General features: G+C 44.5%; 1 protein-coding gene and 1 long non-coding RNA gene across 3 annotated transcripts; one reads left to right on the top strand and one right to left on the bottom strand.

Moving 5' to 3' along the window:
* Positions 1-775: 775 nt before the first annotated feature.
* LOC123410992 lies at positions 776-14,086 on the bottom strand. 2 transcript variants are annotated; one of them, XR_006613152.1, is made up of 4 exons: positions 13,429-14,086; positions 13,016-13,077; positions 10,480-10,637; positions 776-1,245 (listed from the first exon to the last, which is right to left on the bottom strand). It is a non-coding gene; the product is annotated as an uncharacterized LOC123410992 (long non-coding RNA). The 2 variants fall into 2 exon arrangements; XR_006613151.1 differs by having other exon boundaries at positions 10,529-10,637; positions 13,429-14,082.
* On the top strand, positions 1,253-4,130 carry LOC123410991. Its single transcript, XM_045103911.1, has one exon. The coding sequence runs from the start codon at positions 2,527-2,529 to the stop codon at positions 3,229-3,231; it is 705 nt and encodes a 234-aa protein (XP_044959846.1). The 5' UTR covers positions 1,253-2,526; the 3' UTR covers positions 3,232-4,130.
* Positions 14,087-14,453: the final 367 nt, after the last annotated feature.

The following is a 14,453-nucleotide window of genomic DNA, read 5'->3' as shown; positions in this document are numbered from 1 at the left end:
TCCCCGTAGAAAAACTATATAAAACGAAAGAATTTTCAATAAGAAAACCTTATATTAATACGTAGAATACAATCTTATTATATCAAATGTGCTGATACAATATAATACAAAGACAACAACAAACTTATGTTCTTATTACAATCATCACAAATGGACATAATTAAGTAGATCACTAAGGAGGTCGAGGGACTAATCAAAGTCGCCAAACACATCTTTTGAGGTGTACTCAAGTAACATGGCCTCCGTTTCAGCAGGGTCCTCAAGTGGATAAGGAATCATGGCGTTGCTTGATCCAGGAGGAACATCGTGTGAAGCACCAGCTTCATTTTTGCCATGTGGATGAAGGTTGAAGTTGGCTTCAAACCTTTTCCCTTGAGGTGCTTTGCGTCCCAGAGATTGCTGGTACAGCATGACCAGATGCTTGGGTATTGAGCACTTTTCAGTAGAATGCGAGTAGCATCCACACTTGTTGCAAAGTTTAGATTTATCAAACTTTGGCTTTGCAGTGCCTTTTCCCTTGCCCATGTTTCTGAATTTTCTGTTCCCATGGCGCTTGTGCTTGTGCTCAGGATTGGAATGTTTACCTCGAAAGGTATCATTAAACTTCTGTCTATTCACGACATTCAAATGAACTTCAGGTAAAGGTTGTGCCCCAACTAGGCGCTGAGAGTCATTCTTAGCGAGTAGCTCATCATGCTTTTCAGCCTGAAGTAACATGTGAATAAGCTCGAAATAGCAGTGTAGTTGCGAGCACGGTATTGTTGTTGGAGTATCCTGTCTGAAGGGAGCATCGTAGATAGAGTTTTTTCTATCTTCTCCCCTCAGTAGGTTCCTTCTCATAGAAGCGCAGTTGGGAAGATATCTTATGAACAGCATGATTGTACTCACCAATGGACTTGAATCCTGAAGGCGGAGATGAGTCCAATCATGAAGTGCTTCTGGCAGGAATACTGCCTTCTGCTGTTCATACCTCGTTTTGAGGGCCAGAAACAGAGTACTAGGAGATTCCTCGTGTAAATACTCAGACTTGAGATCTGGATGAATATGGTGCCTTATGATGAATAAGGCAGCATAATTCTGTTGTTCTGTCAGCGGCGTGGCTCCAGCCGAAAGAGGAGTCTCCAGGGGCTGGATTGCACGCGCTATCCCACGGGACGCAAGACTGATCTTGATGTCCATAGGCCATGTAGGGTAATTGTGGCCATTGAGGACAAGCTCCTCAAATTCTTTGACAGTCATCTTTGCCTACATGGGGAACCAGAGATAATTAATTTACGGGTGGTAAATTAAAAACCATCATGGTTGTGTAATGAGAATGCAAAAATTCGATACTCAAGTGTAAACTTGAAAAATTCTCAACCTCAATTGTATGAACATAACACATCGAAGATCACTTAGATCTCACAATAATGGACTGCATGGCCATTACCTTGTGTATGCTACAATTTAGATATAAGGAATACACGTTGAAGGTAATCGCATGTCAAGATTGACAAAACGTAGACCTTATAGTAAGAGGGGATAGTCTGCAAATGAGCAGTAGATCCCAACTCATCACCTTGTGATTCTAAATATAATAAGGAAAAAAATATACAAAAAATTTGCAAGTTTGACACGCGAGAGAAGCGGATCTCAGCCGCGAAAACATGTTCAATGAAATATGTGGTAAACACATGAAACATGTCATACTTTCCGGATGAAATCCGATAATTTATTTATATTATCGAGTCATTACATAATATAAATATACTAATAATCACACAAGTTCTAACTAAAATAAGTCTAGAACTGGACTAAATGTAAGTAATCACATTAGAGACTAAACAATACTAGTCTACTCATATAGAAATACGTAACTAGTACTAACTAGTACTTAAATAAGAAAAGAGAAAAAAAAACACAGCCACGAGGGCTAGCCCGAGGCTACACAGCGCCTTGGCCTGGGCTTGCACAGCCGGCAGAGCCCAGCCAGCCTGCACCGCACAAGAGGCTGGAGCGGTTGTGGATAAGGTCACGACCCGCACGACGCCAGCCTTCAGACCACCTCTCGATCTCCACCTCCTGCACGGCGCGGCTGACAGAGACCAAGCCGCTGCACGCCCCCAGCGCCTGCACGCCATCACCGGCCTGACGCGGAAGAAGCGACCCCCTCCTCCGAAGAGACGACGACCATGTTAGCGGGGACACGGCGACCAGCCTGAGGCGGGGCGGCGGCGAATCGAAGGCTCGCCGGAGCCCACGAGCCGGGGCGGCGACCAGGACGGCGGTCGAGGCTGGCCACGGCACGCCCGAAGAGGCGGCCGAAGCATCGCTCCGCGATGCCGTTCGAGCCCCCCGACCATGTCCTGCAGTGGCGGGGCAGAGGCGTCAGCGCCTTCCATCCCTATTCCGAGGTGGATGATGCCGGATGCGCCGGTGGGCGCAGAGACGAAGCCGAGCGCGGGCTCCTCGTCTGCAAAGGCACGCATCTGGACGGGCACGTAGCCAGGAGGGCCACGGCTCGGGCCGACGGTCTCGGCGGCCGGCATGGGCGTCGGCGGCGCCATCCAAGCCGTCAGTGGAGGAGGTGGTGGAGGCGGAGATCCAGGGGGCGGGGCAGGCGCGGCTGCAGCCCCGTGCACCGCAGGGGCGCTCGGGTCGGCCACTAGCGAGGAGTCAAACCCCATCGGCGTAGGGCCACGGACGCGAGGAGCACCGCGGTTGGGCGCATCCGACGGCGTGGAGGCCGCTTCCAGAGGCGTAGTAACCTCCACGCGCACCCCTTCGAGTGCCATGGTAACCGCTTCCAGCGGCATCGCAGCCGAAACGGCGGATGGCTTGCATCCTGCGACGGAAGCGCCAGAGTCCACCTACTCCATGGCGGCGACGGGCTATGAGGTGGTAGCGGCGACCATACTCACGGATGAAGCGAAGGAAAAAGGAGACGAGGCCTGGCATCTCACCGACGACAAGTTCCTCTTCCCTCTCCTTCTCTGTTTGCTTTCGCTCTCTCTAGTAGCGCAAGTGCTGATAACGTGTTTAGGAAAAACTGATTCCTTAATCATTCGTTACTGTTTACAGCGATTATATATCGTTCGGACAGACGCAACGCTCTGTGAAGAGATGCCGGTTCCAGGACGAGCGGAAGAGGCGTCGGTCGAGGACAGATCCGCCCGACGGTTTGGAAAAAGTAGATTCCCTAATTACATTAATGTAATAAATCTTAACAGAAACCACATATGTAACACATGAGACAATGATATCATGTATAGATGGGTTTACCTAATGACTCCAAGTAGTTATGCACACTTGCTGCGGCTGAGCGTTAGCGTCAGTGGGCTCTTAAAATGTAAGATTTGTCGCTTTAAGGGTGACTATGTGATCTCCTCGTATGTAAAAATTAACGGAAGGAAAACAGATATTAGACAGATTGATTTGCCTGGAACAGCCCTGTAAATTATGCAATCACAAAAAGATGGCATGCTGCTTTCAAGATTTCTCCATTACATCTCACAGTATGCTTTAGCTTCTGCCTAGATGTTTTCGAAGGGGGGTTGTTGGGACACAAAACTTTCACTGTACATTGATCATGCCCAAATGAGCACAAACAGCCTAAACATGTGATTGGTGTCAGTGCATTGAGCAATGAGTTCAATCACGCATCTTCTCATTTTGATCAAAGACTGACACAGCGTGTCATCCATACTCAAAAGTCAAAAGAATAGCATCATTAAGCAAGTACAGACCTATTCAACCTATCCTCGACCAAAAATCTATCTTATTGACTTGTTCACTGAATCAAATCGAGAGTTGTGCAAATTTGAGACTCTGAATATTCAGGATGCAGATGGAGTGCAGAGTTGAAATCCTAGAATAGAACTACAAGTGTACATGAGGAGGGACGTGAACAAGAGTTAATCTGTTTGTTCTTCGTCCACATACAACATACAAAGATCTGTGGCTTCATCTCAGTTGAGAATGTCTGTGAATGTAAGTTTCAGGGAGGCTGGACTAGCCTTCAAATGAGTTCTTTTTAAGGTGTGGAGGGGTGACGCGGTGAAGAAATGCTCCATGGGTCCATGTTTCCAGTATTTACCTGGGTACACATTAGCTCCAGATTCAGCGATTGGAGGAACATCCTACAAAATCTCCTGATATTACAAGAGAACATAAGGTGCAGCGGAGTAGAGTAGATCACCCATTTATGGAAAGAAGACCGTGCCAAACTTCGATAACCTTAATAGATGTGACATGTCTTTCTTTATAAAAAAAAATATATGTGACCATGCATGTCTTTTAGGAGAGCAACTAAATTGAAGATCAGGAGACCCCCAGTGTTAAAGATAGTAACAACAGTTAACATACCTCAAACCATCACTCTGGAAACTATGAATCACTCGGTTTAAAAGAAAACACGTTTATTTATCCCTATAAGACAGTTTCAAACATGTGTAAAAATTACTGGTAATGTGTGCAAGCTAGATGGCAACCCTTGGCACCATATTTGGCCGTGCATGGTGAGTAGAAACTTCCAGGCTTTGGTTGTATCATCAGCACTAGTAGTCCCATGTGCAAATAATCAGAAAACATAATATTCAAACAACCTCGTATCATTGAATGACCTTCATGGCGAACTGACCCAAAGATGATGTTGTAGATCTTGTGGATGGTCGTCCACTTCAGGTGCAGTACTTCACCATCCACAGCCGACGGGAGCACTGGCCACGCGCCCTACCGTGAAACGTTGCATGCTACTGCTTGTCACGCTGCTAGCCCCGTAGCCTGTAGGCCTCCATTGCCGTCACCACCATCCCGAAGCTTGCCTTTGGCCCTGCCCTGTTATCATGCCCAGACCGGAGCTCCCAGATCTTTGGGCCTGAATGTGATGGCGATATTCATCATGGTGATACCCTGCTTGTTGCTTTTAGTGAACTCGGTGGGCTTGACATTGGTGATGCAATTATTGTTGAGCATCTCATACTGGAAACATGATGAGACCCAAATTGTTTCTATCTCCAAATAGATATATCAATGCTAAACGGCATTCTGCGCATGGTTAAAACTGACAGACAACATCCTGTTCTTGTTCTACTTTTAAAAGAATTTAATTCAGATTGACCAAAATCGATACCATTGGAAAGCTTATGACGTGGTGGCTAATGCGGCTGTGCCAGGAATTTTGGGCGCAGGTCCTGGTTCGGTCAACAACTCCGCCATTGTTGATGTTTACCATGTGGACGGAGATCTTACCCGACATGCGCCCCCTGAACGGTTTCTGATGCTATAACTTCATCTACTCACCCATCTTGACCTAGGGACGACTTTCTCCCTTTTCTGGGCGGCGTTGAAGCAAGCCAGCTCCTTCTTTTGAGTGGTGGGAAAGGAAAGTGATAGGAGACACCAGATCATTCGCAAATGTAGTCGCCTCTCCTTCGCCTGTGCAAGATCCAGTTATGGCAGGTGAAGACGGATGTGGATATTGCGGCGACTGTCACGAGGGCTTCGGATTGGGGAGATCTGGTCACGAAGGGTCGTTTTGACCGCGGAAGGAACAAGTATTCATGGAAGTGGGAAGAAAATAACAACAAAAAAACCTCCAACATGGTGTCTGATGAGGACACGTCGTGATGGCAGGATGCGGCGACGAAGCACCATGAACCCAAGTTGGCACGGTCTAGGTGGAGAAAGCCCAGCATGCAAGGCGAATAGAGGCCGACATGTTGTCGGAGGTCTCCGAAACCCGATGATGGAGACAGGCTCCAATGACGACTCGGCATTGGAGCCTGCACTGGTCCATTCCGGCTTGACCATGCAGCATGCGCATTCGCTCTTGAACGACACCATGGTAGAGGAGTGGTCAGCGCCGCCGCCGTTTCGGTGTTCTAGCAAGCAAAGAGGAGCAATGGTACAACCTCTCCCCTAGCAGCACCGACTTGCGCAGGGCCACACCTACAACGAGCACGCGGGCGATGAGGCCATTGCGGCCATGGTAGCGAAGAACTCCAACTTCGTTGCCGAGGAGTGGCCGCTCTATGAAGCTGCGCGTGCTCATGCTGCTTGCAACATGGTTGTGGCGTAGCCGGACGCGGGCATGTGATCGTGGATGAGAACGCCCATAATTGCGCGTCCTTTTTGCCACCCATAACCTTCATTGGCGCAGGTGGCACGATGAGTGTGCCACTCCATCCATGTCCATCGCCAACCTACATCCATCTTCAACGGACATGTTGCGGAATCCAACAAGTAGTACGTGGGAGGCGACAGGACCTCGAGTCCCGAGTGGGCCGGTTCGAGTCCATGTCCTACTCTTCATCACTAGCAACTGTCAAAGTCATCTCCCACCACGTAGGCCCCAACATTCCAAACCTCACTAAGGCCCATGGGGCTCAATCAATCGGTACCATGATCCAAATCTAAGTTTCAGCTCTTGATTTTATCTCGGTGAATCTTAAGTGAATCTTAAACTCACTCAGGAGGGGTGCTCAATCAATCTTCTCAGAATCTTAAGCAGAGCAGCCAACAAAAAACATTGGAGACAGGTGGCTATGTATAGCTGCAGCCTTTCCTAAAAGGAAATGACCATTTAGGACACGCGGTCCAGCCAATGGCCAACCAACACGTTTCCAATGGTCGGATTTTGAGCACATCGCAACTTTACTTGAGGTGCGAGTACAGTTGACTCTTTCATCCGAAAGATATTTTCCAATCCAGAAGAACATCTCTGACTAGCGAGTAACTTTCGGAGCATAAAGATATATCTCTTAATCTTTCATAGTATTCGGCTAAGCATCACAACAAACCTAAGCCTCGAATTCCTATACCCCTCTTAATAGTACGATGGTCCTATGACTAAAATAAGAAAAATAAGAACAACGAGACAAATGCTATGTCTTCACTTCGTCTTCAATCATCTCCACTACAGTCATTGTTCTTCGGACACACCAAATAAAAATTGCATTGCGTCAGCAATATTTTAAGCAGTCAACTTCTTCACACAATGTATGATAACAGTCGACTTCTTTAAGGGGTCAACTTCTTTACACATATAAATTTGATACAAATCAGACCTACTACTTCCAGTTCCAACTAGTACAAGACAGTCAGCGAAGTATTTCCCATCCACGAAAATATGGCAGTGCATTATATGTATGATATCATCACAGCAACATGCATGCCCTCCCACTTAAAGTTAGATTTCTATGCAGGCTATAACTTATTATCGGTTATAAAATATCTTGAGACCCTTAAGGGGGACTTGTCCATAGCCTGATATGTTGATTCTATTTTGATGAGGATAGTTTCCCAGCAGCATCAGTGAGAGAATCAAACAACAAAGAATGTAAAGAAATAGATTCGCATGTTACATGTATCTAGTAGTACCTAGATCCACTTAATAAAAATCTGGGTTTAGAAAATCATAGATTTGTGTCACATTGTGAATAAACTACCAGAGGTGTTTAGTGGCCATAAAGGTGCCACTAAACCTCACATCCCTCACTAGAACAAGTGGAGGCACCAAATAAAATCACTAATCTTCCAAGTGCAAACAATAATGGTAGAAATCTTGTCAAAAGGAATATAACATCACAAAAGCCTTCAAGAAAACAAAGGAAATCAACTACAATCCTGATAAATTCAAATCAACTATAATCCTGATAAATTCAAATCAACTCAAGTTGATAGAGACCATTGGATATAGATGGACCCCCTTCGTCTTCCCCAAAGAGAGCACTAACCAAATCTACTCCTCCCACCATTGTAAACCACTTTCAGCTTCCATTCCTCCCTCTACAGCCAACCTAACTTTGATTTGAGCAAGGAAAAAAGTGCCTATATTTGTGATTCCGCTCAGCTAATCTTGAACCTCCTTTAGTTCTTCGTGATACTTGTTTGTTTGTAGAAAAACCTAGACGGGTGGAATCACCTGAAAGCCTTCGTAGCTTATGATTAGCTCCTGAAAGTTCGGGGACCTCAAGATCTACCCCTAGTGGTTGAGCTCAGGCTTCGTTTGAAGCTCAAGGATAATAAGACTAGACATTCATTGTCGCTGGGTAGATTTATACCCCTAAGTCTCTCCAACGAAGATTAGAGTCCCCAAGCACCTCAACTTCAGGATACATCACCTCATCCATGTGTCTTGTGGTTGCATATTGTTTTTAGCTTTATTACTTTGCTTAGGGCCTTACTAGCTTTTATACCTTGTGTTATCTTGTTGCTAATTGTACTTCATCATAGGTTAATTCACCTAAATAATTTCCCCATCTAGGCGACATCCTTGACCCTTCAGAAGTGCACCGTAATAACATTAGTGGAAGAAAATATTTTAGAAGATTCCTAATCTAATTGAACAGAGGGAGTATGTACTAATGTGTACCATATCACCTATACATACAACACATATGGAAGAAAACTATTAATGGACCATGGCCATTTTGTGTTCGCCTTGTTTACGAAACAGGAAGGTCTAGCTAGAATGGCGAAAATTTTGATGCTGGTAGGAATTGGTAGTTTAGTGGTGTAGTACTTGTGCTTTTTGACAGCTTCAATACTTCCTTTTGGCAGATGTCTTCTGAATGATTAAGCATAAATGCAAATGTAGTACACTATGTTACAATGCTACAAATAAAGCAGCGACACCCAAGTCTTTAAAGAGAGGATTCCTTATTTAAAGCCGTCTTAAATATTGTTTCCCTATTTGACACTGAAACTTTTTCTTTCCTATCTAACACCAAGTCTAAATTTTATGCCTTTTATGACACTTCCGTCCATTTTCACATCTAACGTTGTCAAATAGCATATGAAAAGACACGTTCGCCCTTCATGTAATATGAATCGGTTATCTGGCCCAAGTCGCCCGTTCCTCGATCCATACCCACAGGTCTCCTCTCCCCATCCTTGGTGTGGTGTCTCCCTCGATAGTTGCTTGGGTTGCATGCAGGGGTTCGAGGATCAAGTGCCATGACCTCGATGACCCGGGCTACGATGAGGGCAGCTGCGGCTAAGGCTACACATGAAAATCGTCTGGCTGCGGCTCGCGCATCCGGCACGGCAGCAACCCACAAAACTAATGCAGCTCGCGACATGGCGCACAGAGGGGATAGGGTGCGACAAAGTTGTGGCACGGCAAGGAGCGTGAGGCCAGCGGTATGGCGGCACACGTCAGCTAGGAGCAGCATGTTGGCAGCCGGGAGGGCACACGGTGGCCAACAGGGTCACATGCATTGCGTTCCGTGGTCTAAGAAATTGTCGGCAGCGACTGGTTGCTCTACACTGTGACCAACAAGGCCATGGCACGCGCGGTGGCAGGGCATGACAGGCATCATGCCAACTGCAGTACACCTTGTCCCCACGACCACGCTCCTCGGTCGCACGTCCTGCGTCTCCAGCACAGCGGCCCGAGCGTGCGTCGCGCACGTCCTTGTGAGACGGCAAGGCGGCGCCCGTCATGGCCGGGCTGACTGGGTGCCAAAGGGAGGCTCGGCACAGGAGGCCTCCTAGATCGATTTCTCCCGGCCAGAGCACTTGTACACAACACGTACACAAGAGTTTTTTCTTAATAGCGTACCAAAGATCTAGTAGACCTACCAGAAGAACTTGATCGATTTTCCTTGGAAGTTGGCTCACACATCTAGCAAACCGAGAAGGCCGGATACACACATACAGCTAGTCAGCTATGTAGCCGCAGCCGCCGGCACGACTCCGGGGTCGTCCGAGCTAGGCATGTTTTTTTTTCAATATCTAAGATCAATTAAAATTTTGGTCACATATTACATGAGAGGCGTCTTTCATGCAATTTAACGGCGTTATATGGGAAAATGGACGGAAGTGTCATAAAGAGCACAAAATTTAGACTTGGTGTTGGATGGGAAAAAAATAAGTTTTCCGGTGTCAAATAGGAAACAAAATTTAAGAGTGCTAAATAAGGAATTATCTCATCTTTATATTGGATGGTAAGCCAAATGAAAGACAATGGTTAGTGGCAAAAAAATGGCTGACATTTTTTGGATAACCAAGTGCTACGCTAAGTTGTTGTACCAAAATTTGGATTTGGTAGTCAATAACAAATCAAATCCAACTTGTTTTGCCACATTATTTGCGTTATGCTATCTTGATGAGTTAACCTTGGCGTTAAATCAAACAAGCCGTAACTAGGGACAAAATTCTATGGAAAATGCTAAATTTTGGTAAAAATAAATTGTATCAAACCAAAGAGTGGTTAGCAAACTGTGGGAGTAGAAGGTCAGAACCAAAACACGTTGCTTGCTTTAGGAAGTTATATATAGCTAAGAGTGGTTAACAAACTGTGGCTGTAGAAGACCAGAAGCAAAGAGTTAAACATGATGTTCTACTTACAAGAGTGAATAGTTTAGAGTCGAATGTCTCCTCAAACTTATTCATATGATCATTCATTCGCTAAAACTGGAGTAGATTTAACCAAAAACATAATAAGAAGAGTTAAAAAGGGACCTCTGCCATCAAACATTATGTTCATGTAGTTACCTAGTTCTTAATGCATCTGAAAAACGATTTGCTGGTCAAGAGAAAGAACCTGACTAAATTTCCTATTTCACATTGCGGTCTGGCAGACGGAGTCAGCAAGCTTGAGACAGCAACTGCACAACTTGCAAGAAAGTCACGATTATGAAGACCCATAGATTCTGCAAAGAGTCAAATGGCATATTAGTGTAAAGCAAATGATTTTCAAAGTTGCCTATTTATTTAGATATTACAAAGCAAATGGTTTTCAAATGGTTTTCAAAATCACATAAGCACTATCTCAAACAAAACTGAAATTGCAACCAGGCCACGGACAAAACCTTTTCATTTCAAATGACAAGTGCATTCAGCATCAGAAAGCAAAGCAGTTCTCCTTACAGAATCAATCAGTGGTTTCCAGATAGCATGGTACAATGGGTTTTTTAACTAGCTTGAATGCTTCATCAAATCAATTTATCCCAAGGAATAACTCTGTTCTACTCTTACAGGCAACTGATGGTAGAAAAAAATCTGGTCTAAGTGTAAATGATCTCCAAACTTTGGTGAACCAACTTGAAATGGGCCTCCATGGTGTCAGAATGAAGTCTGTAGCTCATAGGTTCCTGCAACTTTATTTTCAAGAGTGGGTTTTCGATCCTAGGGGGTAGCTTCCCCCGATGATCCAACGCCTATTTGTACATACGAATCTGCGTGAACTGCCACTACAAGGTACAATTATGCATGCTAGTTAGTATAATTGATTCACCATTAGCATCGTATGTAGATAGGGACCTTTCTCAAGATACATTGTGCTGCAGATAGTCCATGGTATATTGGTTACAGATGTTTGCAGGCATACTGTATCTTCCAGTACAAACCAAAACAGAAGTCTATGATATCTTAGCTATGGATGCTTACATGCATGTCCTGCCTTCTATTACAAACTAAAAAGACAAAACGAACAATCCATAGTTTCTTAGATACAGATGCACACCCAACATAGGTATCTTGTTTGCTGGATATTATGTGAGCTTTTGATGTTTGACTATACTTAAGAAACTTTATTAAATCTATAGTTTGCTATACAGCTACATGATGGCAGATGCTAAACAATGCTGGCACAAATCCCCAAGCAATCAATCCAACAGTGGGATTAGAGGGGTCGCTATCCCAGGATCAGTTCAATATGCCATGGAGGACTAACTTTCGACACAAGAAATTGAATACCTAAGTAGAAGTTTAAAAAAAAATACCGGGGGAAGAGATTCCCCGCCTGTATTTGTATTCAGAAGGGCCAGGAGGCCAGAGTTTTTTACAGAATCATAGCAGAGCCTAAGTAGAAGGGTCAACCCTGCTGTTGATGCACTTCGATACATGGTATCATACATAAAAATGCTGCTATCTTTATATGCCAATTCCTTACCAAGAAACTTTATTCACAAGGAAAACATGGAAGTGGGAGGAAAAATAAACATCATGCTGAAGAAAACATATGACTACGCAACAAGGTATTATGTTGTGACTGACTTCCAAACTTCCAGAAGAATTCGCATGATATCAGAAAAATAGTTAATCGACATTTTTTTAAAGCTACAGATCTATGAATCAAGAGGTGCCTAATGGAATAGGGCCCTACAGTTTTGTGCCAAATATCCGCACTAATATTTAACTTAGCCCACCACATCAAAAGGATGGAATGCAGAGCAGCACAAGAGGTCCAGAACTGGGGCACGCCTTCTTTTCCGTGCCTACTGTGCAATAAAGAACTAGAAAAACTAACTGCTCCAAATATAAACACAGCCAAATGATTCGCTCTCTAAAGACAATTTGAACCTTAAAATGATGCACGGAGAAAGGAAAATGCAAATGGGAAGACGATATATATGTAAAGCGAGATCCAACTCAACAAGAGATTTAAACACCATTTCTCTCAAACTCCTAGTGCTTCAGCTGTTCACAGGAACTAAATATGCAAGAATACAAAGATGCATGAAATTAATTTATTCCACCATGCTAAGGAAAGCGACACATATCTTATCATATTAGGTTCCATGTTTACAAGGACTTCTGTAGAATCTTGATTGCCAATCTCTCTTTAGAGGAGGTCAAGAGGACCATACAGCAATTATAATTGTTCGCTTATAACAAGGAAACCACAAGGCGTCAGGATCTCACCCAAAGTAAAAGGTGTGAGCAATTGGAGTATTCAGACAGTATTAGACACTAGAGTACTGTTCAGACCTATTAGATTCCTGTATAGGGCGTGGATCTAAGAGTTCTTACAGGTTCCAGAGTTCTTAATGATCCCTTAGTGTATTCTGGTTGTACTTAAGGAATTTATGGTCACGTTTCACCACTTCGTTCTTGATTCAGTTTCGCAATATTTGACACAGAGCTATGATGTCCAACCTACATAGCCTCCAGCAAGATTCTCACCTTATATAACATTTGGGAATACAGTAGCTAATAATCAATTGTCCAGAAAATTTTAGTAACCACAAATGTGAACTAGAATAAATAACATTCTCATCATGTACAATATAACAGTATTATTTCTTACTTGTAACTTCCTTGAAAGTAATGCAGTTGTTGCCTCATGCTTGGTGCCACCACATGCAATAACTGCGTAAAAATATTACAACGATCAAAATATTTCACAATGATCAAAGATGCAAAGCAAGTGTAGATATAAAGCATCTAGATAACTTAACACCCTTTTTTGCTGGCCAAGAAATATCTTTTCTCGACACACATTGTGTTTTTGCCTTTTTGGTGCTTCAAATACCGATCCATGATTTTCCGGGTTGAAACCCATGATCAGACCTTCACTAGTCGGATTCAACAACGACAAACACATGTCATCTCCTTTGCTTAGGGTGTCTTCTTCAAGGTTGATAGTCTCATCTTATTAATTGGTTGGACTCGAGAAGAATGGGATGTGCACTCAGGATGGCGTGTTTCGGCAGGCCATACCTTCCATTTTAGTTGTGTCCGCTGCATGTGGCACCGCTTCCTCATTCATGCAGGCATCACTTTGGAAGATGAAGATGTTGACTTGCTTCCGAGGTGTTTTCGGTCTGACCGTCACTGGTTTCGTTTGACGGACTATGGTTCGTAAGCGTTTGTTGTCACATTTTTCTCACACATGGTTGCTTACTGATGGTAGCCACAGCCAGTATTCCAAATGTAACTCTCTTTTTTAGGAAACAAATGTACTAAATTATGGCTGTGTGCATCATCTAGATGCACAATAGAATCCTTCCACCTTCCTTTTCAAAATAATAAAAGAGTAGGGAGTAATAATCCACAGTGTGCAGTTTTGACAAACTCATATCAACATACCCATGAAATGTTTGCCACTTTGTATCCCGGACGGTACCGCGAAAACACGGATCCTTGTGGAACAACTAGCGGATGTCACACAGCGACATTCGCATTGCATCTAGAAGATCCTACAAGCCCATCCAACAACTACACTGAAAGGCATCCATCCACATACGCCTAGCTATAACTTGATGAGCGAACGCATCAGACCAAACCGTCGCTCGCGATTGTGGAAAGAAGCAAACACGAGCAAGATCTGGTGGATAGGGGAGATTCCCCATGAAAATAAGCGGTAAATTCCAGGATCTTCCACTCACCTCAAACCCTCGGCGCATGCAGGCGGCCAGGCGCGCCCAAGACCAAGCACTCCCGGCTGCGGGAGGAGAGGCGGACCTAAAACTAAAAGGCGGCTGGTGAAGGATCTACGAGCGGACGAGGACTCCATGGAGGAGGCTGGAACCCTAGCGGGAGCAATAGTATAATGAAATTGGAAGTTGCCTACTGGCTACTGCTGGAGCCTGGAGCTGGTTTTTCGGCGAGGGAAAGAAAAGTCGGAGCGAAGCGAAGGCGAAGGCGAAAGGGGAGGGAAAGGGCAGTCGTGGGTACGGAACGACAGATTTGTTTACTCGGTTAATTGGGGATTTGGGGAGGGTTTGTGGCTGCCAAGGCGGCAC

The sequence above is a fragment of the Hordeum vulgare genome, chromosome 7H, assembly GCF_904849725.1.
Source record: "Hordeum vulgare subsp. vulgare chromosome 7H, MorexV3_pseudomolecules_assembly, whole genome shotgun sequence".
NCBI lineage: Eukaryota > Viridiplantae > Streptophyta > Magnoliopsida > Poales > Poaceae > Hordeum > Hordeum vulgare.
The sequence above is the reverse complement of the archived record's forward strand: the minus strand, read 5'-3'. Positions and strand labels throughout refer to the sequence as shown.

Coding starts and splice junctions, on each gene's coding strand:
- LOC123410991 (XM_045103911.1), top strand. CDS start 2,527: ATGGGCGTCGGCGGCGCCATCCAAGCCGTCAGTGGAGGAGGTGGTGGA.